This window comes from Nyctereutes procyonoides, unplaced genomic scaffold (assembly GCF_905146905.1).
Source record: "Nyctereutes procyonoides isolate TBG_1078 unplaced genomic scaffold, NYPRO_anot_genome, whole genome shotgun sequence".
NCBI lineage: Eukaryota > Metazoa > Chordata > Mammalia > Carnivora > Canidae > Nyctereutes > Nyctereutes procyonoides.
In genome coordinates, this window is record NW_026575128.1 from 23,195,562 (window position 1) to 23,223,106 (window position 27,545).

The window sequence follows — 27,545 nt, forward strand, 5'->3', positions numbered from 1 at the left end:
CTTTGTTAAATGATAACTAAAATATATGTTTTATTAAATTTTTCTTATAAAAATGAGAACTACCTCTTTCAAACTGAGTAATACTCACATAGTCTCCATTCACTCCCTTTAGTCATGCTTATCTCTTTTATAAACCTATTTTACATAACATTCAGGGTCCTCCCCTTTGGCCTCCCCCTTTTCCCTCCCCCCCCCACAGTTTTCTCCAATAAAAAAATGATATGTTTTCAGGATGGTCATCGAAATCGGCATACCTCCTAGTTTCCTCGCTCTTTGTTCTCTGTTGGGTGATGTACTATGAAGAGTAAGCGGAACTTGGTATTGACAATAATACCCCCTTGACAGGGCAAAATGAAATGTGCTGGGCAGGTCTGACTGGTTTTATTTTGTTTTCAAGAAATAGCTCTTGAACCGAGCTTCATCAATTTCTAATTTAGGAGACTATCTGACATGTAAACTTTATTTATGTTGGGGAATCAATTTCTGCATTTGAGAAAAGGGAACATTCAAATATTTGCCTCAGTTTTAATGATCTATGTAGAATGTTTCAACCGGGCATTTATTCTTTCTTGGGGGACATTTTTGTGCCTAAGCCATGTAAGTAAGTGCCCAAGTGATTATTGCTTCCTAATTCATTCCCGTGAGTAAAATCAGACTTAGGTACTTAGATTTTCGGTGAGTCAAAAGTGATGATCTGCATAGGTGGCTCTTAACAGGTCATTTTCCAGCCACTGATACTTCCTGAAAGATGGTATGTCCCTTGTCTATTTTCCTACATGAATATGTGTAATGAATTAGGCAGCTTTTCCCTTTAGAAGGAATAGCTTCTTTTCATTCACAATATTATATCCTGGTTTATATCTGCCTGATTTTAAAAGGAAAAATATTTTTGATCTTAAATTTCCAACAATATCCAGTTTAACTTTGGGGAAACTGATCTAGATTTTGTGTGTGACATATATATTTGCGTGTGTGTATGTGTGTATATATATATGAGCACATATCATGATTGAGCTTTGTAAAGCCCTAAGCTTTAAAATATTAAATAAATTCCTGTAACAACATATCCGTGTAGGTAGAAAGAGTTTAGATTTCTCCAGAGTTTATCAATCGAAAAATATAAAACTTAACCAGAAATTATTGAGAGCAGGGTTATATATAAACATCATAGGAGGATCAGTTCATGAAGCTGGGTCCTTGGCTAGTGTTCTCTTACCAGATTCATAACCTTTGGTAAGAAAAGACCTCAGTGTGTAGCAAATACACTCTGATAATATATAATTCGTGGAATAAATATACGTTATATTCTGTTAGAATTAATAACCATAGATACAAGCAATACTTAAAAAAAAAACAGTACTAGAGTTCTCTATCCTTGCCTCTAGCAGACCAAAAGTTGAACTAAATGTGTCCCACTGCATTAATGCATAATTAAATTCATGGAAACAGAAAATAAAAAAGCCAATTGCTTCTAGAACCTGAACAGAGTATAATATGGTATAGCTTGCCATTTTCAAGAGGGGGATAAAGGTTGCATTTGCAATTAACTGGAATTCTAATTTAGACGATTCAGCAATATGGATGTGGAAGGGGTCAGGGTGCGGGGGCAACACATAGGTTGGTTTCTTTTAAGTGGTAGCAACCTTGAACTGATGCAGTTTGAACTCTAGCCTAATGAGGGACTGGCTAATCTCTGGAAAAGCTATAGACCAAAGATTCACTTCATCTTGGCCTGGTGATTTATCTGAGAGTCATGGACTTGATCCTTCTGGTCCTATTTCAGTCTGCAGACTGGAAAAGCTCTCCCTTCACACACCGAGAATTCCCACTGCAGTGAATGGAAGGTCTGTGTGTGTAAGGAGCACGCGAGCAGCGGGGGTTCAGCCCCAAGAGAAAGAAGGTGTCGAGTCGCCTTGGTAAAGAATTTACACACCACATGTTCACAGCTTCTTGACAGGTATAATTATCAATGTCGTCTCTTCCGTTTACTATGTGCTGGGATTCTGAAGCACGGTTTCAGATTTGTGACTATCTTCTCTTTAAGGACCTGCAAGAGGGGGAAAGAGTGAAGGGGAAACCAGTGATTAGTATTCCTTTTGTCAACTGCAAGATGCTAAAAATATCGAAAGAGCATGTGCTATGTGAGAACAGCGGGGATTATTTTAGGCCCTATCACTCAGGCACCATCTTCCACATATGAACAAAAATTGTTTGATGTTTGCAAAGGAAGTAATTATCAAATGAGGATGGAAAAGACACAGTTATTCCCTAAAATGAAATACACAGCACCAGTTTGGAAACATTTCAAATGTAAAACCTTCCTTCTTCCCAGTTCCAGACGACTCTGTTTTTCTTCGTGAAGGCAAAGGATGGCTAACTTCTCCAGTGGGATTCTCGGGGCGCTGGGTACTGCTTCTGCTGCGGTACGGCCAGCGGGGCCTCTCCCTGCTGGGGGTGCAGAGAGCCCCAACATCCCTTCTCTGAAGCACATCCTCAGACCCCTTTCTTCTCCCGCAAGGTCAGCCTGACACTGAGCAGACCAGGGTGGGCAGCTGCCCATATGGTCAGATTCAGGGACAGCAACCTCCCCGAACACCCCCCCGAGACCCGTCACTCTTCCCCCCCCCCATTCTGGAATCGTGGCCGTCAGAGAGAACAGTGGTTTCCGATCTGTTTTTAAAGCTGCGGATATTTTTATACCAATGAGTGCAAAGCATCATATACAAAACAGATTTTTAGAAATTGTGGCAGGCTTTTCAATCTGCCTACTTTGCATCAACACCCTCCAGCTGGCATGACTTCTACAGATGTGCCTAAAGGCCCCTGGGGCCCACGGAGTGGCTGGAAAGCCAAGCGCCTGGCCACTGTGCTGCTCCAGGACTCACCTAACAGGCCTGACCTAGTGCTGACACTTGCACCACTACAATCCTAGCAGCTACGCGACTGCTGCTGAGTGCTCACTAACTGCCACATGCTTTGTTAAAAGTTCTACATCTTTATTTCTTAATCCCCATAACAGACCATTTTACCGAGTGTCCTATTGAATAACTAACTTCCTACAGGTGCCGGAGTTTAGCAAATGACAGAGAGCTAGAGACTGAGTTTTTGAGTTTTTAACAAATTGATGTATTGTATAGTCCATGGCCCAAGGGACTGGGACTCAGAACAGGTGAATTTTAGTAACAGTCTTGGATCTTTTCACCTACCCAGAGGCTGGGGAGGGATGAGGCCTGAGGGATACGCCAGCAGCTGAGAGATCCCTGGGTGTCCAAAATATGGGTCACTGAAGCAACCCCTTGGGAATAGCCATCTGCATCCAACGTTCTCATCGTTTCTCTCATCCCCTTGATTTGTAATTCAACAAATCAGTGATTTTTTTTCACTTGTTTAAATAAAAGACTTCTTTCTGTATTAGTGTAAATTTTATCACTCAGGTTGCTTTGCTGACTTTTAAATGAGTCACTGTGGTAGGCAGAATAAGGGACCCTAAATCTCTCCACATCCTAGTCCCCAGAATCTGTGGATATGTTAGATTTCATGTTAAAGGGGGATTAAAGCCATAGATGGATTTAAGGTCGCTAAAGGGCTGACTGTTAAAATAGGCAGCTGATCCTGGATTGTCCAGGTGGGATATACAATGAATGTGGTTAGAAGTGGGAGATGGAGAGGGGAGGAGCCAGGGAAGGGGGTGTGATGAGGAGGAAACAGAGGCCAGGAGCACCTTTGCTGGTTTGGAAGATGGAGAAGGAACCAGAAGGCAATGTGGAGAGCCTCTAGAAGCCAGGAAAGGCAAGGAAATGGCTTTTTCTCCTCGGAGCCTCCTAAATCCCAGAAAGGCTGTGCCCGACTTCAGTCCGTCGGAACTACAAGAAATTTATGTTTTTTTAAGCCACCAAATTTGTGGTGACTTTTTAAAGGCAGCAGTAGGAAATGACTACAGCTGAAGTGATGGAGGACTTAGAGGTAGGGGGTAAATGGTAAGGGTGAGTTGGATACCTCCAACACTAAGTAGCATGACAATGAATCTCTAGGAAGCTCAGGTGAGCATGTCTGTGAGGAGGGACAGGGGATGTAAGGGCAGGTGCCATCGAAGAAAGAAGTAGAATGGCACAGTGGTGGAGACAAAGAGGCTTTGAAGCCCATGTTTCTGGGTTTGAGTCATGGCTTTATCACTTATGAGCTGTGAACCGTGGTACTGGTTTTATTTTTTAAAATTTTTTAATTTATTTTTTTGCATATATTTTTTTTAATTGGAGTTCAATTTGCCAACATACAGCATAACACTCAGTGCTCATCCCATCAAGTGCCCCCCTCAGTGCCCATCACCCAGTCACCTCCACCCCCCTGGTACAGGTATTATTTTTTTATTTTTTAAAGATTTTATTTATTTATTCATGACAGACACACACACACACACACACACACAGAGAGAGAGAAAGAGAGAGAGAGAGAGAGAGGCAGAGACACAGGCAGAGGGAGAAGCAGGCTCCATGCAGGGAACCCGACGTGGGACTTGATCCCGGGCCTCCAGGATCACACCCTGGGTTGAAGGTGGCACTAAACCGCTGGGCCCCCAGAGCTGCCTAGGTACAGGTTTTTTTGTTTTTTTTTTGTTTTTTTTTTTAAATCCTACACACCTCAGTTTCTTCCTTTACAATGGGATTAAAAATAGTACCTATTACACCCCTAGGACTGTCATGAAGACTACCTGAACACATATGAAGCACTTGAAAGAGTTCTTGGCACACTCTCACTGCTTAATAAATGTTATCCAGCTTTATGATGATTATTTCTATTACACCGGTTTTCTGCGTGGTGACTCTGGGTTCCTTGGATTCATTTTTATCAGGGTTGTCCTTTGAGGCTGGTTTTCTCAGCTCTGCAGTGGCTCCCTGGATCGGATCATCAGGACAGCGGCTGTGGCAGTGGCGGTGGGAAGTTCGGGCAGTCCACAGTGGACAAAGAAAGGGAAGCGGGGGCCTGATGATTGGTGAGGTCCCTGGGAAACTCCAGCGACCCTGGACATCTGTTAAGATCCAGCCTGGTTTCAAATGCAAGGACTTCTCTCTCCACTGTCAATCCAGCAACAGGAGGTCAGAGAAATCTGACAATCTTTAGTCTTGACTTGCTCAGAATGTTGACAACTCAAGGAGGATTTCTTTTCCTTTCTCCTTTTATTCTTTGAGAATCTGGGCGAAATGTGGATGTATGTAAAATCATGCTTTAAAAAATGAGATGCTTAAAGCTGAATAAACGTAATGCTCTCTGTCACGAAAGTGAGGAGAGCATAAAAATATCTAGATTCCTATGCTCGGCTTAGGTTTCTATAATTCCATTGCGTAGTGATCATCTCTCTTACCTTCTAGAAAATGTAATCTATTCCTGATTATCAAACATGGAAGTTAGGGAAAAATACAAATGAGTTTTCTTTCAGGCAAGTTTAAAATTAAAAGTGGGCCTGAGAGATACTCTCCACACATCACTTACATTCAACCTATTTTCCATTTGTAAACATCAGTAGCCATTAGTAGTTACTTAATAACTTACACCATTTTAGATAAAAAGAAAAATTCCTGATTTTCAGAATGGAGATTGTGTTTCACGTGATAAACAGTAAGACAGTATCTGACAAGTATGTTGCTTTACTTTATGTCTTGGCATAACTTGTCAAACTCCAAAACAAAAAAAAAGAAAGAAGAAAGAAAGAAAGAAAGAAAGAAAGAAAGAAAGAAATCTGAGATCATTTCAAAGTAAATTGGTCAAATGAGCTTCAAATTTCTAACCAAAAGCAACCATAGTATGAGTTAGGAAGTGTAACAAATCCCATTTAATCCTTAAAAATTTAATTAATTAACAGTCGAACAAGAGCTAATGTAGGTCTCTTTCACTGAATTCACCATAAAATCCACGGATGACAGAACTTGGTTGTACTTCACTTGTACTTGAAATGGCCACTGGAGTTTCATCTCAAGGGGCCACGATCATGTGTGGAGCAAGTGCTGTCTTGGCAGGCAGAAATATAAATTTCATGTTCACTTAAATAGAATGTTACTGTATCCACTACAAGAAAATACAGTTCGTAAATGTCTTTTATTAAAAATGTCAGCCTTTGGGATGCCTACGTGGCTCAGTGGTTGAGGGTCTGCCTTCTGCTTAGGTTGTGATCCTGGAGTCCCAGGATCGAGTCCCACATCGGGCTCCCTGCATGGAGCCTACTTCTCCCTCTGCCTGTGTCTCTGCCTCTCTCTCTCTCTCTCTGTCTCTCATGAATAAATAAAATCTTAAAAAAAATAAAAGTCAGCCTTTGGTCATGAGACAATAGGAAATTCTGAAGAGGTTTAACGAAGGTTGCTGGAGCAGACCAGTGACATGGAGTGCGCAGCCCAGCAAATACTCAGGCCAAGTTGTACACTTCCAAAGGTGACTGAATGGATATAACAGTGGAAGCTTTTAGTGACACCTCAGAAGTCTGAATGGCAACATATTTCTTTCAAAACACTTCAGAATAATTTTACTCCGGGCCAGTGTGGCAAATCAATCAGGAAAATGGCACAAGTCGTCATTCTTGAGGATGGAAGAAACAAATGAGTTAGTGGAAAGAGCGTCCACGTCTGACGAAAGGATTGTGGCTTGGTGTTAGAAAAAAGACCTAGGAAAGGACTCCAACAGTACTGAGGTAAAGCACCTTTATATTTGGAATAGATTAGAGAGGAGAAGGATGTGGGCAAAATGACTTGTCCAGTGATGCGACCCCATCACTACATCTCAACCCTGTCATCCCAGTTGAGTCAGCGACTCTTGCCTAGACTACTATACAACAGCCTTCTAATTAGTCTCTGTTCTCACTCTTACCTTGCAGTAATCTATTTTCCCCAGAACAGCCAGAGTGATCTTTGTTAATACATAAATCAGACCATGTTACTCCTTTGCTTAAAACCCTTAGTGGCTTCCACTGCAATAAAATCTAACGTCCCTTAGTGATTTAAAAAGCTTTCTGTGACCTGGCCCCCATCTACCTCTCTGTCCTTACTCATTATTTCCTAACTAACTACCCCAGCTTTCCTTCTATTCCACAAACATCAAATAGCTCTTGGAGCTCTGCACCGGCTAGCTCCCCTTCTGCTTATGCTCATCTCTGGCTTCTCCTAGGCATTCAACCTCAGCTTAAATGTCATCTCCTTTGAGACGTCTCCCTTGATCATCTAATTGAAGGCTGTCACCTAGCCAGGGTCTATCAAAGCACTCCATTTTAACTCTGCGAAGTATGGGTCCCAATAAGCTAATTTTATTTAGCTATATAGTAGCTCTCTCCTCCAACCAGAATGTAAGCACCATGAGGGCAAAGACTTTGCTTTGTTCAAGCTGTTTCTACAGCCCACGGCAGTACCAAATAGATACTCATTGTTGAATAAAGGTAGTTTTTAGAATGAATGGAAGGTGATTTTGGATGAAATCACCAAGCTATGGTATATACGGTATAACTTACAAGCTATAAAAGATAAGACTGTTGAATTCTCAGCACAGGACAAACCCTGGAGTCCTTATACTTCCCCAAGTAGCTTCTCCTTTTTTTGTGTCACAAACCATCGAAAGTCTCATGTCATATCCAGTGTTCCTTTCAGGTTGTGCAAACAGTAATCTGATGTTGAATGACTTAAAACCACTATTACCCATTGTCACCTTTCCAAGAACATTCGAACTTCACTTCAAAATGACATTTGCAGACATCATCGCGTAGAGTTGTGTAATGCTATTAACTGTCTCTCCCAAAGGGGAGCAAGGACAATTTATAGAGCTCCAGAATATCTGATGTTGGCAGGTGAAATGCCCGTGAGAGCAAAAAGGATGATGATTCTATGCTCCTTGAAGGTGTGCTTGTGAGGGCTCCATGAAGCCACTGCAACTTCGTATCATTCATCTAAGGAACGGAGGTTTAGCGATACTTACTTGAAGGGTTTTTCTGAGGATAAGGACTAAGATGGGAAAAGAGCCCAGCACACAGGAGGGCACTTCAAAGATGGTGATTCTCACTCTTCACATTTTTTTCTTGGATTTTCTTAAAAACACATAGTAAGACCTGACTTAGCATTTTTGTCACAAAATGGAATTCAGAAAAAGGCAAGAGCATCACTGTTTAAGTGAGCACTCACAGAGAGTCTGGAATCTGTCAGAATATGCACACTGGCAGGTCTCCACTTCATTCTTCACAGTGAAGTGATTTTCCAATGATTTGTATTGGTATTCTAAGGGATCCTCCCAGGATCAGCATTATATGGTTGTTCAGTTTGTACACAGTGCAAAGGCAACTGGCCAAGAGGGTGAATGAGGGCTTGTTATCCAGTTCTGTGCCTGGGGAATCTGCGTCGCACAGAGGCTGCATTTTCCTAATTTATATAAAGGCATCCTATAGTCTGTACCTGACCCTTTCAAAGATATTATTTTCCAAAATATCTTACATTTGCAGGAAATACAGCTGAATGTCATATAAAGTAAGCAATGGTCTTGTCTTGTTTATATTTTCTGAGTTGTTTTTTTTTTTTTTTTTTTTTTTTTTTTGCTTGCTTGATTTCTGGGGAGGTGGGGTTGTTAAATCTAATGATGATATTCCAGCTGCCTAAGAAACCCTATTAAAAACCAAAACAAACTTGTCTGTGTCAGGGACTTCCTTTGTGCAGAAGAAGGTGCGCCTCACCTATGACATGTGGTTCTGCTGTGTTTGTTGCTGCTGTTGCTGTTGCTGCTGCTGAATTAACAACTGCTGCTGCTGTCGACGCCGGGCAGTCCGGAGCTTTTCAAAGCGAGCCTCCATCTCTTCCAGGACTTTGGGGGTGTATCGGACCACCAGCTTGACGCTGTCTTTAGCAGCCTTGAGCAGTTCCACAGCTTTCTCATGGTGCTCCCCTTCCACGCTCTGAAAAGACAGGGACATCTCTTAAAGGGGAGAACTGTCATGTTCTTCTCCCTGAGGGACCCATCTGCGATTAGTATCCTACAAAAATCTCGGTTTGAAATTTCAAGAAGGGGACTGCAGATGGGATGCACTGCCATCCTCGTTATCACTTATTGTTCGTAGGTGAAGTAGCAGCATGTTAGGATGCACTAGGGTACAGAATGGATTGAGTGGGGGTTCAGGTTTGGAGGGTGAGAAGCAACCAAGACCTAAGATTAACACGCTACTGTTTAGAGTGGGATTTCCAAAATTCATCGGGAAGACTAAATGCACTGGCCAAGAAAATTCTGAAAAAAGTGGTAATAAACGGGGACTTTTCCTATCAGATATTAATGTCATTAAATATCTACCATGATTACAACAGTGTCTCATCGTAGCAAGAGATAGAACACAGAGTCCAGAAGCGGATCCATCATGTGTAAAGCTTTGTTATATGATAAATGTGGGATTTAGACCAAAGGGGGAAAGAACTGTTAAATGATGCTGAAACAAGTAATAATTAAATAAGAGAAGATAATGTAGAGCCCAATCTCCTAGTCTGTGCTAAATATAACTGATTAAAAATTTAAATGTAAAAATAAAACCATTAAACAACTAAAATGAAGCAAGGCTTCTTCATCTTGCAATGAGAAAGAATTCTTAAGTAAACATGCCAAGGGAAAAAATTACAAAATCAGATTAATAAATTGTAAGTTTCTATATCTCACATACCATAGAAAGGCCACATAACAAATGGGAAAAAATATTCTTGATATATGACATATTGAGACATCTCAATATTTGTTCATACTCTTACCATGAAGAACATTTAAGAGTCTATAAAGTCCTAAGCAAAATGGTCACATGAACTCAGGGACAAAAAGTAATTTAAAAAACCCTATGAATGGACAGCTAAGCCCCGTTGCAATGAAAGAAGTACAGATGAACACAAAATATTTCATTTATAATTCAAAAATGGTAAATATGTGTTTTTAAAAATATGATGTATTTTCAAGGATGTAGGGAAATGGGGACTCTCATACACTGCTAGTAACTTAACACAAACTGACACAGTTTTTCCAGAGGGCATTATTGTTATGCATTGGATAAATCCTTTACAAAGAATAGTTTATTTTCAGAGAAATTTACTAAGGATATCATCAGATGTGCACACATACCTAGAAGGTAGGAATGATAAAGCAGAAAGCAAAAAATAAATCACTTCCTGGCTTTTGAGTACCAAATCTTTTAAACATCATGATAGAGATAAGAGTTGGGAAACTATGTTTTTACTACAAGTAAATACAAAGAGGTTTCTTTCCCCAAACCTTCTAAAGATTCTCCAGGTTGGGATTAGGGAGGAGCAAAACAGAAGCAATCTGTAATCAGACATCACAGGGCCCTTAAAAAAAAAAAAAAAAAAAAGGAGCTGATTTTCCTTGCAGCTGCCCCTCAGGGCAGAAGACCTAACTCCTATTTTTTAGGATCAAAGTGCAAAGGCCTTTTTGACCTGCTTCCTGGATAAAGCTCCCAGAAGAAAACATCTGCATGAGGACACAGGCTGAGAGACTGCCAGGATACCTAAGAGTGGATTGGAGTGGCGGGGAGGGCCACCCCAAGTTAGATGAGATCACATTTTACAACCCAAGCAGAAAGGGGTCTCAAAATGGGTATTACACCGAGTTCCAAAAAAACAAAGTAAGTTGCATTTTGAGTGCAATTCCATTATAGCTAGAGATTCGTAATTGCTCCATCATACGGATTTGGAGACAAGAGAATTTTAGCGCTTGCTTCAGCAAGGTGGATGTGGACCAAGAAAAAGAAAATGCTTTGAATTTAGCAACGAGGCAGTCACCGTGGTGTGTAAGAATGCTGTGTCACGTGTTGGGGTACCAAGCAGATACCAAGGGTTTAAGAAACAACCGTGGTGAGACCCAGAGGCAACTTTCAGAAGCACTCACTCCCTCACCAAGTCTGGGGCACATGGAGAGCAAGGGGTTATATACAGAGCAGCTGAGCAGAGTGAATTTTTGCCTGTGGCTAAAGCCTGGGAAAACTGGCTCCTTTATTGATCAACTCATTCTTTTCATCATCATTCATTCAGTCATTGACCTGGACACTCAACAAATGCTTATTTAGCCTTTATCCTATGAATTATATTCTACTAAGTTCTTTGGAAGAGCATAAAGGGTAGGGGGAAGCTTTGGCGACTTGGTACAATATCATCCCTGTTTTCAGTGTGCTCAAAATTTCTTTCCAATTTGGCCCAAGATGAATTGTTAATGTGGGAAACTCTGCTTCCAAGAGGAAATCTGGGCGATCTGGTTGTTCATGTCCTTCTCTAACGTCCTTTTTGATATTAAAATGTATGCGTTTATAGGTTTCAGTAACACTGGTTTGTCTGTTTTCTAGGCTCCTAAATTCCTTTTTGGCTTTTGTTCTATCTGCTTTCATTTAATAGGGTTGGAGATTCTAGGCCAGACCTTTAGAGGCCCATTATCCCAGCGTAGGCACTGCGCCTGCAATCCAGAGTTGCCACAAGAGAGTTGTGGTACTAATTTGTGAGGCCATCAAACTCTCACCAGAGGGACAAACAGCTGAGAGAAATATGACTGGTGAGCCATACCCAGCCCCACTGAGCCATCAAAGTCACCCTCTCCCACACCGAGCTCTGTTCTTCCCCATATAGTTAGCAATTTATTAAAAGGCAGGCCCCATGGTCTTTGAATCCAGAATTTTTGCTCAGGCTCCTGCAGGCTCATCAGAGTTAACAGGTCTCCTGGTTGACTCTACCTTTCGCTTTGCTGTTTGCACCAGGGCACAGAAGCTTCTGATGGGATCTGGGCAGAGTGCCACACTTCTGCTTCCAAAACTGCTTTGTTAAAATAATACAAATTATAGGACTGAACGGTACAACAGAAATTAAGAGGTAACTCAGAAAGAGTTGAAGAAATATGTTTGTAGAACGTAGTATTTCAAAAACTCTATTTTTTAATTGTTTTCAGAAAAATGTCTCAGTGACTGATCTGGATGGCTTCTTCCACTGGCTGTGCCTACCTTATGAATACTTTTGAGTGCGTATGCTTGCCTCGATAACCTACAATTTATTTCCTGAGTGCTTTTAGTTCCTCAGCACAACTTTTTGAAAGAATAAGGCTGTTTTCTGATTTTTCTTAAAGATAAGAACGAAAAAGCAGCTCACCTTCCCATACAGGTTTTATTCTACACATAAAAAGAAGCCAAGCTATCTGCTCAGCTAGGGCACACGTGTTGATGTGCAAACACTTGTTAATAGGTATTCCTTGAGCCCAAAAGTTTTATCACCTACCCCTAATTTTGGCTTGTCCTATTTCTCACTCTTAATGAAAGTATGCCTTATTTCACGCTAACTACGTAAAACATGTTTTAGAAATGTAATAGTGTATTTGTCAACAATTAAACATTTTTTTTTAACAATTAAACTCTTGCTATGAAAGCTGTGTATATAAAAGCTGCCCTGATTCAGAAATGGTCCTCAGTCACAGCCAGCCCAGCCTGAGCCGTCACTAAAAACCTGTAGCATCAGCTTTTCACGTAGCAGGAGAATGAGGCCCTTCTGTAATTTGAAGAAACCCGGCAAGGCTCCCAATTTTAAAGCAACATCCCCTTTTGCATTTAAAGTTGGAAATTTTTATGGTTAGATTTCATTCTCTTGCTTTAAGAGTATGTGTACGTATTGCAATTTTAGGACCTCATACGCAAGGATCCATTTAATAAAGTCATCTGGTAAAAGGTAGATTTTTATTAAGAAGGCAAGGGGTGGTAAAGAAGGCATGGGAGTATAGTAGGTACACCTAGGAAACATGTAGACCAAAGAGAAGTATGGTCCTGAAAGAGAAAAGGCCCTAAGAGAAATATTATGTACCCACAGTTATGCCTACTTTGGCCATGATCATCCACTGAATTGAATTAAAATGTACTAAGGAGAATGGACACCTCCAACCTGAAAATATTTATTTCTCCCGCTAAATCTCTTAAAAATACACATAGAAATCGATATGGGGAGAATTCAAATCATTTTTTGCCATTTCCAAATGCATAAATACAAGCTAGTAAGATACTAAATTGACATAAAACCGTAAGAATTGCATTGCCTGTAACGTTAATACATAAGAGAAGATGTTTTCATTCAGGACGCCGAGGGAAAAATCGCTCAGGAAAAACCAGATGCGTACTTGCTTCATCAGCAATCTCATGCAGTAGTTAAGTTCTAGGAAGCTTTCAAGTTAGTTAATGTGATGAAAGTTTAATAAATCAGTGGCTGGTAAATGAACCAACTTCACAACATGGCTGCATTCTGATCTTCCAAGAGCTTTTCCATTTCCACAGGTTGTGAGGTAGCAAAATGGTTGCTATTTCATGGTATGCTCAATTTCCTAGCTGATTAAGAATTCTTTCTAATATAAGGTAACTTTGGATCACACTGCAGACACTAATTTGCTCATGACTTGTGTTTTTTTCCCCACTGCAATAGAGAAACTAGTTGTTAAGTTTTGACCCTGGCTAGCCCTGGGATAGAAGAGATGCTTGTCCTAGGAAGGAAGCTTGTTATCTGTGCATAATTAGCTGTCAAATGGTCCTGCCCAGGTCTTTATGCAGGTCTTACTCTGTGGGGATCACATGAACATAATCCTGACAGAGTTTGCTGATAAATTGAACGCTTTTTCAGATAACCAAGAATTGGCTATATCTCGCAGATATTCTGAGCATATCTAGAGCCCAGCTTATGCATGGGCTCCTAAAATGACATCAGTCATTCCTTCAGATGCAGGGCCAAATCATGTTACCAGGGGTTATAATATCTAGGTAGATCAGAAACTCAGAGTGTTATAGCCGTACAGACCCTTAGAAATAATCTTAGTTATCTCCTTGTACTTTATTTCTTGTCTAGGTAGGTAACATCCATCACCATTCATAGTCACAAAAATGTCTTTCTTGAGATGAGAACTTCTAAGATCTACTTTGTTCGTGACTTTCAAATATACAATACAGAATTATAAACTACGGTCTGCATGCTGTATATCACACCTCCGTGCCTTATTTATGTTATAGCTGGAGAGCCGTACGTACCCTTTTGTAAAGAGACTGGTTTTTTGGGTGATGTGAAAGGAGAGGAACTAATGAGAAGACTAAGATCTGCCATCTCATGGGTCTAAAGTGTCAGGAGTTGGCTGGTAAAGGAGCAATGTGGGGCTCCATGAAGGGCTCACTATGAGTGGGTTATGATTCTTAAGCTTGAAATGGTCCAAAATATTTTTTAAATATTTTATTTATTTATTCATGAGAGACACACACACACACACACACAGAGAAGCAGAGACATAGGCAGAGGGAGAAGCAGGCTCCCTGTGGGAAGCCCAATGCGGGACTCGATCTCAGGACCCCAGGATCACATCCTGAGCCCAAGGCAGATGCTCAAGCACTGAGCCACCAGGCATCCCTGAAATGTCCAAAATAGCCAAAGACAAACTATTCCTTTTCCACAAAGGTCACAGTGATTGATCATTTTGTTCTTATGACAGTTTTTCTTTCAGTCCATCAAGGTGTTTTATTATTTTAAGAGTGCACATGTCTGTGTATAAAAACCTGTGTCTGCATGTGTATATACTCTAACATTTGTGAGCATTTACTAGGTGCAAAGCACTGCAAGCTACTTTCTTTGCACTACATCTAATCCTCAGAACTGTAAAAATGTGAATGGAGAGTTTAAGAAATTCATCCTAGGTCCCCAAGTAGTACATGGACCAGATTAGAACAAACTGAGATGTACCTGTTTCCAGATTAGGCTCTTACTTACCAAATCCATAGCCCTAACCAAGACAATAAAGAGAAAGTAAATATCCTATGGGTGGCTATTCCCTGCTTGTGCTTTTCAGACCAGTAGTTTTTAAGGCTGGGTGTATACTGGAATCAACTGAGGCATTTTTAAAATATTAGGGGCCTACGCTAGATCTCAAACTTGCCACATCCTCTGCGATACGACCTAGGAATGTGTGACTTTAGAAAGCTCTGACACAGCCAGCCAACCAGGCACTGGCATGTTCATTAGTGTCTGGACACAGTACTCTAGACTATAATAAACTCAACTAGTAAATGGTCAAAGTTCCTCTACTATGTTATTCTAGGAAAGACAGCTGGGTAGCCTAGAAAATCTTATAATTTTGCTTTTGTGTTGCTCTAGAATCATCATTTCTGGTCACTGAGAAAACCCTATACATACTGATCGGGTGTTTAATTAAGAATGGAATATCTCTGCACAAGCTTATAGGACATATTCAGAAAAAACTTTTATGACTTTTTGATCCATTCCTTCCCTCAAATATGTTAATTTCCTGTTCTAAATGTATTCTCTTTTGCTGAAGAAAAGTGGCAAGTGTATAAAAAGTGTATAAAAAATATCACATTTATCCCTTGGAAAAAAATATGCTAATATTCTCCCATAGTACTCTGTTCCTGCCTGAATGCTAATATCTATTTCAGTGCACTGTAATTTATCAGTTTACAATCATTCTGCTGTCACTAGGCTGTCCAAGGGCAAGATGAGTCTTATTTATCTCTGGGCCCAGCGTCTATTGTGTGCTCAATTAATAGTCAATGAATAGACCATCTTTCTCCCTCCCGCCTCCCTCTTTCCTTCCCGACCCTTCTCCCTCATATATATATAAGAGTATATATGAGTCATATTTATATAAAACCTTTTTTTTTTCCTTAGGCTAAGGAGCCAGTACTGCTTTGGTTTGAATTTGAGCTTCTTCACTTATCAGCTTTATGAGCTCAAACAAGTTGCTTAGGATCTTCAATTTTTTCACCTGTAAAATTGGTATCACAGAGTATCTCTTTCTAAAGATCATTATGGGCACGAAACTGGAACACAAAGCACCTGGAAAAGTGTGAGACATTTAAAGAAGGTCCAAGAAAATGCTAGCTAGCTCTTTGTGATAATCTTACTGTAGGGCTTCAGGTGCTTAAGGACAAAAGAAGAATAAGATCTAATTTGGGGGGACCCCTGGGTGGGCCGGTGGTTGAGCGTCTGCCTTTGGCTCAGGGCGTGACCCCCAGGGTCCTGGGATGAGTCCCACATCGGGCTCCCCACAGGGAGCCTTGCTTCTCCCTCTGCCTGTGTCTCTACCTCTCTGTGTGTCTCATGAATAAATAAATCTTTAAAAAAATCTAATTTTGGAGTATGTAGAAGTTTCCTTTATACCATCTAGGGGTAAAGTTTACTAAATAAATTAACAATGTATGGAGTTTGTGGAAGAATGTTTCAAACTACTTAGGTAAGTCAACTGCTTCTAATCACCGTCAAGTAATTTAGAAGCATCATTTCCATACATACAATTGATATGTTAATTACAAGCAATCATTTATTCATGAAAAACTATTCTTCTCAGTCCCTCCGCTGTGTCACAGTTTGTTAAGGAGAGGAACAGTGTGCGGGAGATTTGCTGGATAGTGGCATATGCATAATGTGAGCGGACTTGAGGGGAAAATCATCAACTAAGCAAACACTACAAAAGAGTGGAGAGGATGACAGGAAAAAAAGGAGTCTATATAATTACACATATTTTCAACCTGTGAGAATAGTTATAAATATAAAAATGTCTGAACCGTGAAAGCAGAGAGTGCAGAGCATTGCCAGCAGGCCCAAGGGGCAGAAACCCTAGAGGGAGCAAAAGCTTTAGAAAATAAAAAAAAAAATCTGCGCCAGAAATCCACAAATCTAGCATCTGGCTGAACTCAGCCCACCTTTCAGATCTGGAAGCTAAAATTGGAAACAAATGCAGCTACTACATTTCAGTTGTAAGGCTTTCTAGTAGCTGCTCGACCCATGATGTTCTGGAACCAAGTGGAGGAAAAAAATTCCTGATGGTTGTTGGGATGGAGATTAAACACACGCACACACACACACACACACACACACACACACACACAAATGGACACAAACATGCAACACACACATTCAATAAACTTGTACACACATATGCACGGTCAACATCCACACACACACACACACACACACACACACACACAAAACCATCCTCAGGAGTACAAACATGAGCACTAGAGATTTGCAAACAGAAGCTCCTAGAAAAACGAGATCTTCCAATCAGTCTGCTAATGTTAGAGCAGTAAGTCTCTCCAAGACGTGCAGGTACAAGGAGCCTTCCCAATCATGATTCACCTGGTCTGCGCCACTGAATCAATACATGCTCTGTCCAGCCACAGTCTCCCAAGCCGTGACACTCAGTGACCTGGAACCCCTGGGGAGCAGGGACTCTTGCAGATGGTCAGAAACAGGTAGAAACTGCCGGTTCTCAATATTTGCTTCTAGGTGTGGTCTGGCAAATGGGAGGGGGTGTGGAGGTGTGATGACCACCATCCCACATACCCCCCCCCATCCTCACCAATGCACCAATACACTCCACCAAACATGCAAATGTATCTTCACCTTGACTGGGTCAGCAAATCATCCCACTTGGGGCAGCCCTGTGATGGCTCTACAGTAGTGCCTGGGACACCCTCTTTCTTCAGTAAATATGCTGATTTTTTTTTTTTTTTTTCAGATCAGCAGCTCTTGTGCAGTTTGAATTTTCAGTGGACAGGAGGGGAAGTAAAATTATCAACGGACAGGTGCACTGAACCCCGAAGGGCAGCACGAGGCATGGGAAGGGAAGGAGAGATCCGACTCCAAAGTCTGAAAGAACAGGTTTCCTGGACCCAGGTCGTCCTTGCTCTCTCTGCAATTCTGGCAAGACTCTAAATGCAGACCTACATCATGGTCTCTTGCATCATCTCCTGCTCTGCAGAACCCCAAGACGGGTGGAACCTGGCTTAAAACGTCAGGCTGGTTTAGGAGTACCACCTAGGGTCATATTGCATACCTGCACACTGGCTGAGACCTCTGAGGACAAAGACCAAAGCCTACCGTCCAAACAGTCCCCACTGAATTTCAGGACGGGTGGGCTGTTTTGGTGATGGGGACAAAGCTAATACTGGAAGGTTCTAGGAAAGATTTTGCAATTTAGAAAAAAGGCTTAGTCTATAGGAAGTCTAGAGGAATTTTATTTTTTTAAGAATTTTATTTATGTATTTGAGGGAGAGAGAGCATGAGCGAGGAGAAGGGCTACATGAGGGGGGTAGGAGCAAAGGAGGGGGTGCAGAAAGAGGCACACTCCCCACTGAGCAGGGAGCCCAATGTGGGACTTGATTCCAGAACCCTGGGATCATGACCCAAGCCGAAGGCAGACGCTTAACCGACTGAGCCACCCAGGTGCCCCTGCTTTGGGGGAATCTTACTTAACTAAGCACAGTACACATCATCCTATCTTCTCCCCCTGCAATAACAACTGGGATCTGTCAACCAGAATAGTGTTGGGTTTCTTTTTTTTTTTTTTTTCCCTTCAGTATCTTACTCCAATGATCTCACAGAGACCATTGTTTTCTAAGGGTGTCAGAGAGGTTCCAGAAATTGTTCAATCAAACCTTTCAAAGGATACACTTTATTATTACCTGTTTTAGAATCCGAGATGCCCAGGCAATTCATATAAAGCAAAAGGGGAGAAACACAACCAATCTGGGCAGGAGTTGTCCGAGTCCAGAGCTGTCAAATGTGCTTCTTGTGAAGTGTAAAAAGCAGCAGGGACATTTATGTTGCTGGGTACCGTGAATAATAAACATTAATAATAGCTGTAACATTTAAGTTAATTGCAGAAACTCAACATTACAGATGCCTTCCTGCAGGAGAAGTGAATATTTAAAGGGTATTTCAGGTTTACTGTCCAACATCTCCCTGGTTCTGCAGATAAATGTCTCTTCCAATTAAAAACACGCCCACAGGATATTCTTGGATTTGTCACCAGTGATTTACACTAAGATTTTTCAGGTAGGTCCACAAAATAAAACTTATTTCAAATGCTCTGACTCTAACCTCCAAAGATTCTTTTCACCCCTCCTCTCTGGCTCTTGCTGTCACTGGCCATGCAGTGCCCCGAACAAGACACTTTGGGGACATCCTTAATACTCTCTTCGACCCATATCCAATTAACCACCAGACTGATTGATATTCATTCCCCATATACCACCTCATCTTTCCGTCCTCTTATTTCTCATGATTTCTTGCCTGGATTTTAAAATATCCTCTCTCTTATCATCAGAACTCTTCTCCAGATTCTTGTCTGAGTCCCTTGGTCTTTCCATGCTCTTGCTTAGAGCCTGTGAAGAGTCCAACAAGCAGGTAAACACTGTTCTAGAGGGCAGAGACCGTGCCACGTCAACGGTTCCTCCCTAGTACCCCAGCACAGGCCCTAGCACTTACCCAGCATTTACCTAACTTATCCGGGGAGGGCTGGCTTCAAAGCTTAGGCCCAAAGATCACCAGCTGTGTGATTTAGGGCAAGTTATTCCATTTCCCTGAGCTTCAGCTCCTACCCATGCAAAATGGGATAACATTTCCTTCTGAGGTATCATTTAAGATTTAATGAACTACCCATGCAAAGTACCACATAGTAAATCTGGCCCACAGAATGCACCCAATAAATGCAGGTTCCTCTGCCCCATGAATATGTCCTCATTTTCTAGAAATAAAAAATAAAAAGTTTGTATAGCATGCAAAATACTTCCCTCAGACACGTGGGCACAATTTTGTTTCCTTATATTCATTTTCAAAACATGAGCAACATGTATTTTGGTTGTACCACGTATTTTCGTTTCCATAATCTCTGTTTTCTTCCCTTAGCCTAGAATGCCCTTTCTTCATTCTCCTGTGGTCGTAAACCACTACCCATCATTCGAAGTCCATTCCAGACAGCATTTGTTCTCTATTATGTCATTTTCTCGCTCCAAATAAAGTTCAAATATCTTACAATGACCTACAAGGACCTTCCCTCTGTACTCCCAGTGGATCTCCTCAACTTTACCTTCTAAGACTCTCCCCCACCCCATTCATATCCCAAATCATGCTGGAGTTCTTTTCTGTGTTGATTATGCCTTGTTCATTTCTGTCAGAATTTAGTATGACTAGTTCCCTCCCATAAAGTGTCCAAGTAAAAAAGGCTTGGTTTTACTGTTAGATAGGGGGATACAGAATAAATCCAGAGTGGGATAAAAATTACCCAGTTGCTTTAAAAAAATGGATAATGTATTGGCAAAGATTTGGTGAAATTTATGTTCTCATACAATGTAGAAGTGTAAATTGGAGGTCAGTTTGTCAGTGTCCATTACGAATAAGGTACACCCACATCTCCCTAACCTTAGCCCCACGTTAGTAGTCACCCTAGAAAAACAGTCACTGGCATACACGAAGATTTTCATTGAAGCTGCGTTCACAATAACGAACAAAACAAAAAGCCAATTGGGCAATGAGCTAAATGTCCATCAATGGGGGAATGCTTGGATTCACTGTGGTACTCACACACCAGACTACTGCACAGTAGATTAAACATCTAAGTATGTACTGACAAGACAAGGTATCCAAGACAAACTTCTTTCTAAAAACCTTACTTATTTGAGGGACAGAGTGAGAGCGAGTGTGGGGGGAGAGCAGGAAGGGGCAGAAGGGGAGGGAGAGAGAAACCCAAGCAGACTCCCCACTGAGCGCGGAGCCCGATGTGGGGCTTGATCTCATGACCCTGAGATCATGACCTGAAATGAAACCAAAGGCTGGATGCTCAACTGATCGTGACTCCCAAAACCGCCCCCCGCCCCCGCCAAGACATACATCTAACTGAGAAAGCAAGTCACAGAATAATAAGCACATATGAAAATATCAATGCAGTTTTAAAACTTATAAAAATAATATCTAACATTCACTGCGTGTTTACTATTAGATACTGTTCTAAGCGCTTTAAATTTATCAAAATAGTTACTCTTCCTAAGAACCTGGTGAGGTATGTAATGTTATCATCCCAATTATGTATGAGGAAACTGAGGCACAGTAAGTTTCCAGGGGCACACCATTAATGGGTAATGACTCTGTCTCCACGCTTGTAATCACTGCTCTGTATTGTTGTACTTGTTTAGGTCTAAAAATGAATAAGTAATTAGGGGGCCTGGGTGGCTCAGTGGTTGAGCGTCTGTCTTCCACTGAGGTGGTGATCCCGGAGTCCCGAGATCGAGTCCCACATCAGGCTCTCTGTGGGGAGCCTGCTTCTCCCTCTGCCTGTGTCTCTGCCTCTCTCTCTCTGTCTCTCATGAATAAATAAATAAAGTCTTTAAAAAAATAAAAATGAGTAAGTAAATAAATGTAAATATATGTATGTAAGTGTAAAGAAAAATGTCAGCACAAATACCCACTATCAGTGTTTCTTCATGGGGGCGGGTGAAAGGAGGAACTAGAATCAAGTGAAAAAAGAGAAATGGATAAAGGGACTTTAAAAAAAATTAACTACAGTCTTTTCACAGTGAATCATTTGGAAATTTTATAAGGATGCATTCATGTATTTTTTGTATGATTTAATACATCAGCCCGGTATCATCACAAGGAAAATGAAAGGGAAAATCATTCTAGAACAAAGTGAAGGAGGTGGGACAAATGGTAATTCTGCTTAAAAAGTGCTTTGAGGCAAAGCTTTGAAGTATTTGAGCAAAAATAAATTATAACTGTAATTGCCTGGATAATTTAGGTGAAATGAAGGGATTTTAGCTGCATTACTGCAGAAATTACAGAAGTAGAAGTGGGGTCTGTGTGAGCCACCAACATTCCATTTGACCAGCCATGACTGAATGGCTTTTCTGCTGGCACCATTAATTTGCTGAAATCTGCCTGAGTTTTCCTTTCTCCCACATCCTCTCGGTTGTTTACTGGTCTGTGCTGGCACTTCAGTTATATGGCCTGGTAGATTATTCACGCTGAAGTGAGAATGTTATCCGTCCAGGTTTTCAGGGAATAATGTTTGATTGAGAAATGGTGGGGAAGAATTATGAAATACTGCAGGTTTAAATTTTTGCTTTTCACCTAATGGCTCCTGAGATGAAAAATGGCAGTGATTTTCAAGCTTGATGGATGTGAGATCCGGAGAGACAGGGACAAATCAGTACACCCAGGAAATTTTTTTGAAAATGCGACGAGTCGGCTTTATATGCCTACTTTCAAATGATTATTATTGACCCTCTGCCCCCTGCCCCCCAAATGACAACACGGTGAGGAAACAAAGCAACAGAGCTATTCCCTACAGAACAGATTCATAATAAGATCTGTTTCTCCTCTTACTACACATCATGTCCACGCCTGGTTGCCCTGCCTCTCATTGTGGCCCTTTCTAAACCACTTTTCATGCTGCAATCACAGCAGTGATTCTAAAATGCACGTCTGATCTTGTCATTCTCTTGCTTAAAATCCTTCCGAGTTCCCGGATTGCTTGGACACGGCCTGCAGTCTTCAGGCCCGTGTGCCTCATTAGGGCCTGGCCCCTGCTGGTATTTTCAGGCTCCAAAGAGAAGGACTGGCAGTTCTGTCTCATGTCTGGACTCTGTTATTGTGCCTCGTGAGGTGGCTCTTTCATATTCCTCGCTGCCTCTATTCACCCACGGTGTCTACCTGCCTATGACTCTCGTCTACAGTCACCCCATGCCCACCCCCCATCCCATGCCTGTTCGTGATCTCCTATAGAACCCCACACTTATGCCTATCTCTTCCCAATGCCTATAAATAAGAGGTATTTACTTTTTGTGTCACCAATGACTAAGACATCAGACCCAATATTTGGCTGAATAAATGAATGAATGAATGAATACCTGAATTTCACAAATTGGTTAATGTTCATCAACAAAGCTGTAACTAAGCTATGTGGTCACTTCTCTGAGAAAGCAATGATTTCTTGAATTAATGGCTGCTGCCATAATTCTAAAATGGTAACAAGGGTCACAACTGACATTGATTCGGGTCTTACTATGTGTCAGGGACCGTGTTATGCTATTTTAACACCAAAACATTAAAAACCACGTAGCTGCTGTTACTAGCCTCTGCAATGAGGAAAGTAGGGGGTCAGAAAAGTTAGCAAATCACTCCTCAAACCTCCACTGAGTTAGTCTATGAGAGTTCAGCCGCCCAGGGCATCCGGAGTGCTTAGCAAAAGCCTGGGCTGCAAACTCTCCAAGGAAGCCTTTCCAGGCACTTTTGTTCCTGATGTGGTGACTTATGCTGGTACCTTCGTCTGTTCTATTTCTAAGCCTAGTATCTGGGGATTTTTAAATTGCCATTTTAATGTAGTGGCATATATATTAAGTAGAAGATATATTTTTTTAAAGTTACATTCTTTAAATAGCAAAAACTTTTTAAAAAAGTATAGGAGGGAACTAGTCCTTTGTTGCTACTACCACTGACCTCACCTGTAGCTCCCTCATTGCTTCTCTAAAATGTCAGCTGCTCTTCTGTCTTAGGGACCTCGCATTGACTCTCTCATCTGGATGGAATGTTCTTGCCTACATATTCATGGGGATGACCCCCAAATCTCCTTCCATCCTCTCCTCAAACATCACCTCACCGAGGCTCTTCTGACCACCCAGCACCACATCACTCCTTCCTGTACCCTGGCACTCCCTAGCCTTTTGATGCTGTACTGATTTCTTTTTGCCATCATCTAACATTATGGATGTTACTTGCCATCATCTAACATTATGGATGTTTATTTATTTCATGTATTGTTTATCTGTGCTACTGGAATTTAAATTCCATGAAAGAAAGAATTTTTCTCTCTCTCTCTCTCTTTTTCACCAGAGACCCCTGACTGCTTCAAATAGTGCCTGGCACACGACAGATGGTTAAAAAATAGTAGGATATATTTTTTTAAAAGTTACATTCTTTAAATAGCAAAAACTTTAAAAATAAAAAAAAAAAGTATAGGAAGGAACTACTCCCTTGTTGCTACTACCACTGACCTCACCTGTAGCTCCCTCATTGCTTCTCTAACATGTGATCAATGGCAGGGTTCCTTCTCATGGGTCCCATAATTCTGAATGAATGAATGAATGAATATCAAGACTATTACCAGGCAATGTCATATAACCTTGTTTGGCTACATGTGTGCTCTAGAAACAGGGAATATAACTATCTCTTGTCAATTTTTATTTTTATCTCTCAAACTAAAATTTCAGTGGAATAACTGTGCAGCTAATGTATTAGAGAAAGCAGATGACTGTGGTTAGATTGAGAGAGAGAGAGAGTGACACAGAAAAGATAAAGTTTAAAGTCTGACTCAGATCTCCCATTTCTAGAAATAATTGAAGGTGCATCAGAAGGAATTTTAATGAGTATATTTGATTTTATTCACAGGATAATCAAATATGCCTAATAATTTGCACATAATTAACTTCTTGATGTTTTTCCTAATAAATTTTTTTAGAGGTCAAGCAGGTTAAAAGTGATTGGGCTTCTTTATGGAACACTCCAAATATGTGCAATATACATTCAATACAACTGGAGGAAATATTTTTAATATCTACAAATATTGATGCCACAAAACGATGCATGATCTGATAACTAGCATCATATGGCTTTGCATTATCCCTCCTGCGAATTTCATTTAATAAAATAAGACCCATGTGAAACGGTGTGTGCAGTGGGTTCCTGTGGTAATTAGCTCTAAGTTGCTGCACCATGGGCAGTGATATTTAAAGTTGCTTCCTACATTGCCTAAGAATGAATAACAACAGAATAATCATTTAAATTTTCCAAAAATTTAAACAGATCACGAACACACACACACACACACACAAAAGGAAGTTTAGGATTAGCAGCCTGGTGGTCAGCCTCATTCTAGACCCACTGTAAAACTCAGGGAGCTCTCAGGGTCTCAGGTTCCCTGCATACTTCAGTTCCATACTTTATGGAGTGGTCAAATAGATAACAGTACCATCTCGATTCAGGCAGAAAAGTGGAGAGGCCTTAGCATATTCCAGTTCATGACATATTGGTACAATATTTCTACAAACTATCCAAAGCTAAATCTAAGGCCAATTATGAGTGATGTAGCCATTTCTATTTATGAAAAAAAACTTGACTTGAGGTTTCCAGAATTAGATAAAAGTAAGCCCCTTTAGGGTATGACCTATGATCTATGCAGCTTAAACTGCTCCTTTCCCAGTGCCAAGCATAAGGGCACATGGTTAACAATTCTTTTTTGGCAGTCTGATCGAATCCTTCAAAGTGATTTCTTAAAATACTGCTTGCCTATAGAGACAGATTCACTCATGGTGAGCTGTCAATCTCTTTGCCTTTGTCACCCAGGGTAATTAAGATCAATGGCAGGGTTCCTTCTCACGGGTCCCATAATTCTGAGACAAGCCTTGGACGAAGTCTCCTTTCCAGAACGGTTGTCATTTGTGAAACTCCCTGCATGTTATGATTTGGAAGAAGTCTATGGCTCAATATGACACTCTCTGCAAATTCATTAAAAGTGGTCATACCCGATGGCTAACTTTAGAAAGGTGTGGTTCTGGAACCACAACTGCCAAGATTCCTTCCCTCCATTTCCCACAGCTGAGGCTCAGCAACGAACATTTAAGTTTGGGCATCTGACATGTATCACTACGGACACAGAGCTCCTGATGTGTTAAATGACTGCCATCTGTATCAGTATCTTCTGTCTTTGTAAATGTAATCAAGGACAAGACAAGATCAAAATCCATTGTGGAAAATTGCACAAACTTGACTTACATTGGCCTGCATTTCGTTAGGTATACCTGTAGAGCCGAGGTATACTGGCGGATTAATGACATCCTAACTGTGTCTTAGGCTGGTGCGAGCGGCCTGTAGACCAACATTTAATAACCTGAAAGAATGCTCTTTCTCAAGCCAGTTAAGCTTAAACTGAATGATCAAACATAGCTCTTAGGCAACAGAAATTGGCTTCTCTGCTAATGATTAAAACAATAACCGGTAATCGGGTTTGGTGAATTCCTCAAAGTCAAAACGAGGCCAGAACTGCTGTAGCACAGAAATCTAAGACAAATGCTGTATTCCTTTGAGATAAACCACACAGTTCTCAGCTACCAGAAGAACGAAGATTACTTCCATTTTCTGCATTTGCAAATTAAGACTTTGTAGCAACAGGAAATACAGACCCATTTGGGGGTTGGAGGAAAAAGGCAGTTAGATAATAATATACAGCAATAATGGTGTTTTTTTTTTTTTTTTGTGGAAAGATAAAGTCTTATTTTTGCCAGTGCCATCTATATTAATTATCTCTTTTACCATCGTTTCTGTTAGGCAAGGCAGATGGGACAGGTGCTGTTATATCCATTTTGCAGTTGGAAGAACACGAAAAAAAATCCAATGACTTGTCAATACCAGCCAATGAATAGCATCCAACTGCCTCTGGACTTAGAATGGTCAATGGGGGAATTTTACTGTCTCTTGAAGATACACAGAAAATAAAGGAAATAGTCTGAGCTGGAAGTTTAAATGCATATGCAGGCAAAACTGTTAAGGCAGGAAGAAGACTCTTACCGGTCTTAAAGGAAAGGAATTTACAGTCAGTGTAAGTAATAGTTAATAAGAATTAATAGCTAGTGGCAGGTACCTTCACATACTTTCTCTTAGTGAATTCCATCCGCCCTGCGAGAAAGGTGTGTTATTTCTGGATTACACATGATGAAATAGAGTTTCAAAGAATAAATGATCATTTTATGGTTAGAATATCCTTACACTCCCCAGAAACTGTAAGAGCTTGAATTCTAATGTCTTCTTTGAGATGTTGAAAGTATCAATCGGCAATAAAGTAAAAGTTTTCTAATTTCCATTAAAAGCAACAATAGAAAGCCAGAGAATGGCTTCTGAAGTTGTCATCGGGTGCCAGATCTTAGTCAAAGTGGTTTAAGGGTATGGAAAGAAAATGTCAATAGAGGAAAACAAAAAAAACCCAATACTATTCTTAGACGGTGAAAAAATATAATACATTTCATTTCGTAAAGAAGAGCCAGAGAAGGAATCAGAAATCCTTAGGCCATCACCAGATTTCAGAAATGATGGACATCAAGATTCCACTATCGCACTTAGAAGGAAGTAAAACCTCTCTGGTAGCACCTGGGAGAACCTGCCCCAACTGGCTCCCTGTGAACTCTTGGGCTCACCTAATCGGACTCCCCATGACCCAATCACCCTCTTCTTTCAGCCACTCCTCCCATGGCAAGTCACGGACTTCCTAGTTATAAGTATAAATTTGTGTTTTCTGGGTAAATTTCCCCCCAGTCCCCTCGGCTTCCTTCAGTCCACACCGCGGTGGCAAAAACAAAACAAAAAACCCAAACAAACAAACAAACAAACAAAGCAGACTCAGAAGTAGCTGAAAACCTTTGGCTGAAGAGCAGAGAGACGGCTTCATTGTTTTCCATCATCCAAAGACAACACACGATCGGGGTGGGGGTATAGGGCAGATAGGATGCAGAAAGGCTTCACTAACCACATAGACAAAAACTACAAGGAGCAAAGTACCTGAAGTGGGAGGGGAAGAACAGGAGACGGGTGGCCAAGATGCGGCACATGCCATCCTGAGAATGGAAAACCAATTTGCCCACGGCCTGTGGTCAGCCGGTCCTGTTCTGTAGTCCTGGACAAGAGTAAGCCCTCTGGGTTTAGGATATT

At 41.0% G+C, this 27,545-nt stretch overlaps 1 protein-coding gene across 2 annotated transcripts in view; it reads right to left on the reverse strand.

Moving 5' to 3' along the window:
* Positions 1 to 204: 204 nt before the first annotated feature.
* The window catches only part of LIN7A (lin-7 homolog A, crumbs cell polarity complex component), a 124,489-nt gene continuing 97,148 nt past the window's right edge, over positions 205 to 27,545 (reverse strand). For both annotated transcript variants that reach the window (XM_055342043.1, XM_055342044.1), the window contains 2 exons: positions 8,693 to 8,911; positions 205 to 2,047 (listed from right to left, as the gene is read on the reverse strand). In XM_055342043.1, the coding sequence (XP_055198018.1) occupies positions 8,693 to 8,911 (219 nt within the window). In that variant the 3' untranslated portion in view covers positions 205 to 2,047. The remainder of the gene's footprint in view (positions 2,048 to 8,692; positions 8,912 to 27,545) is intronic.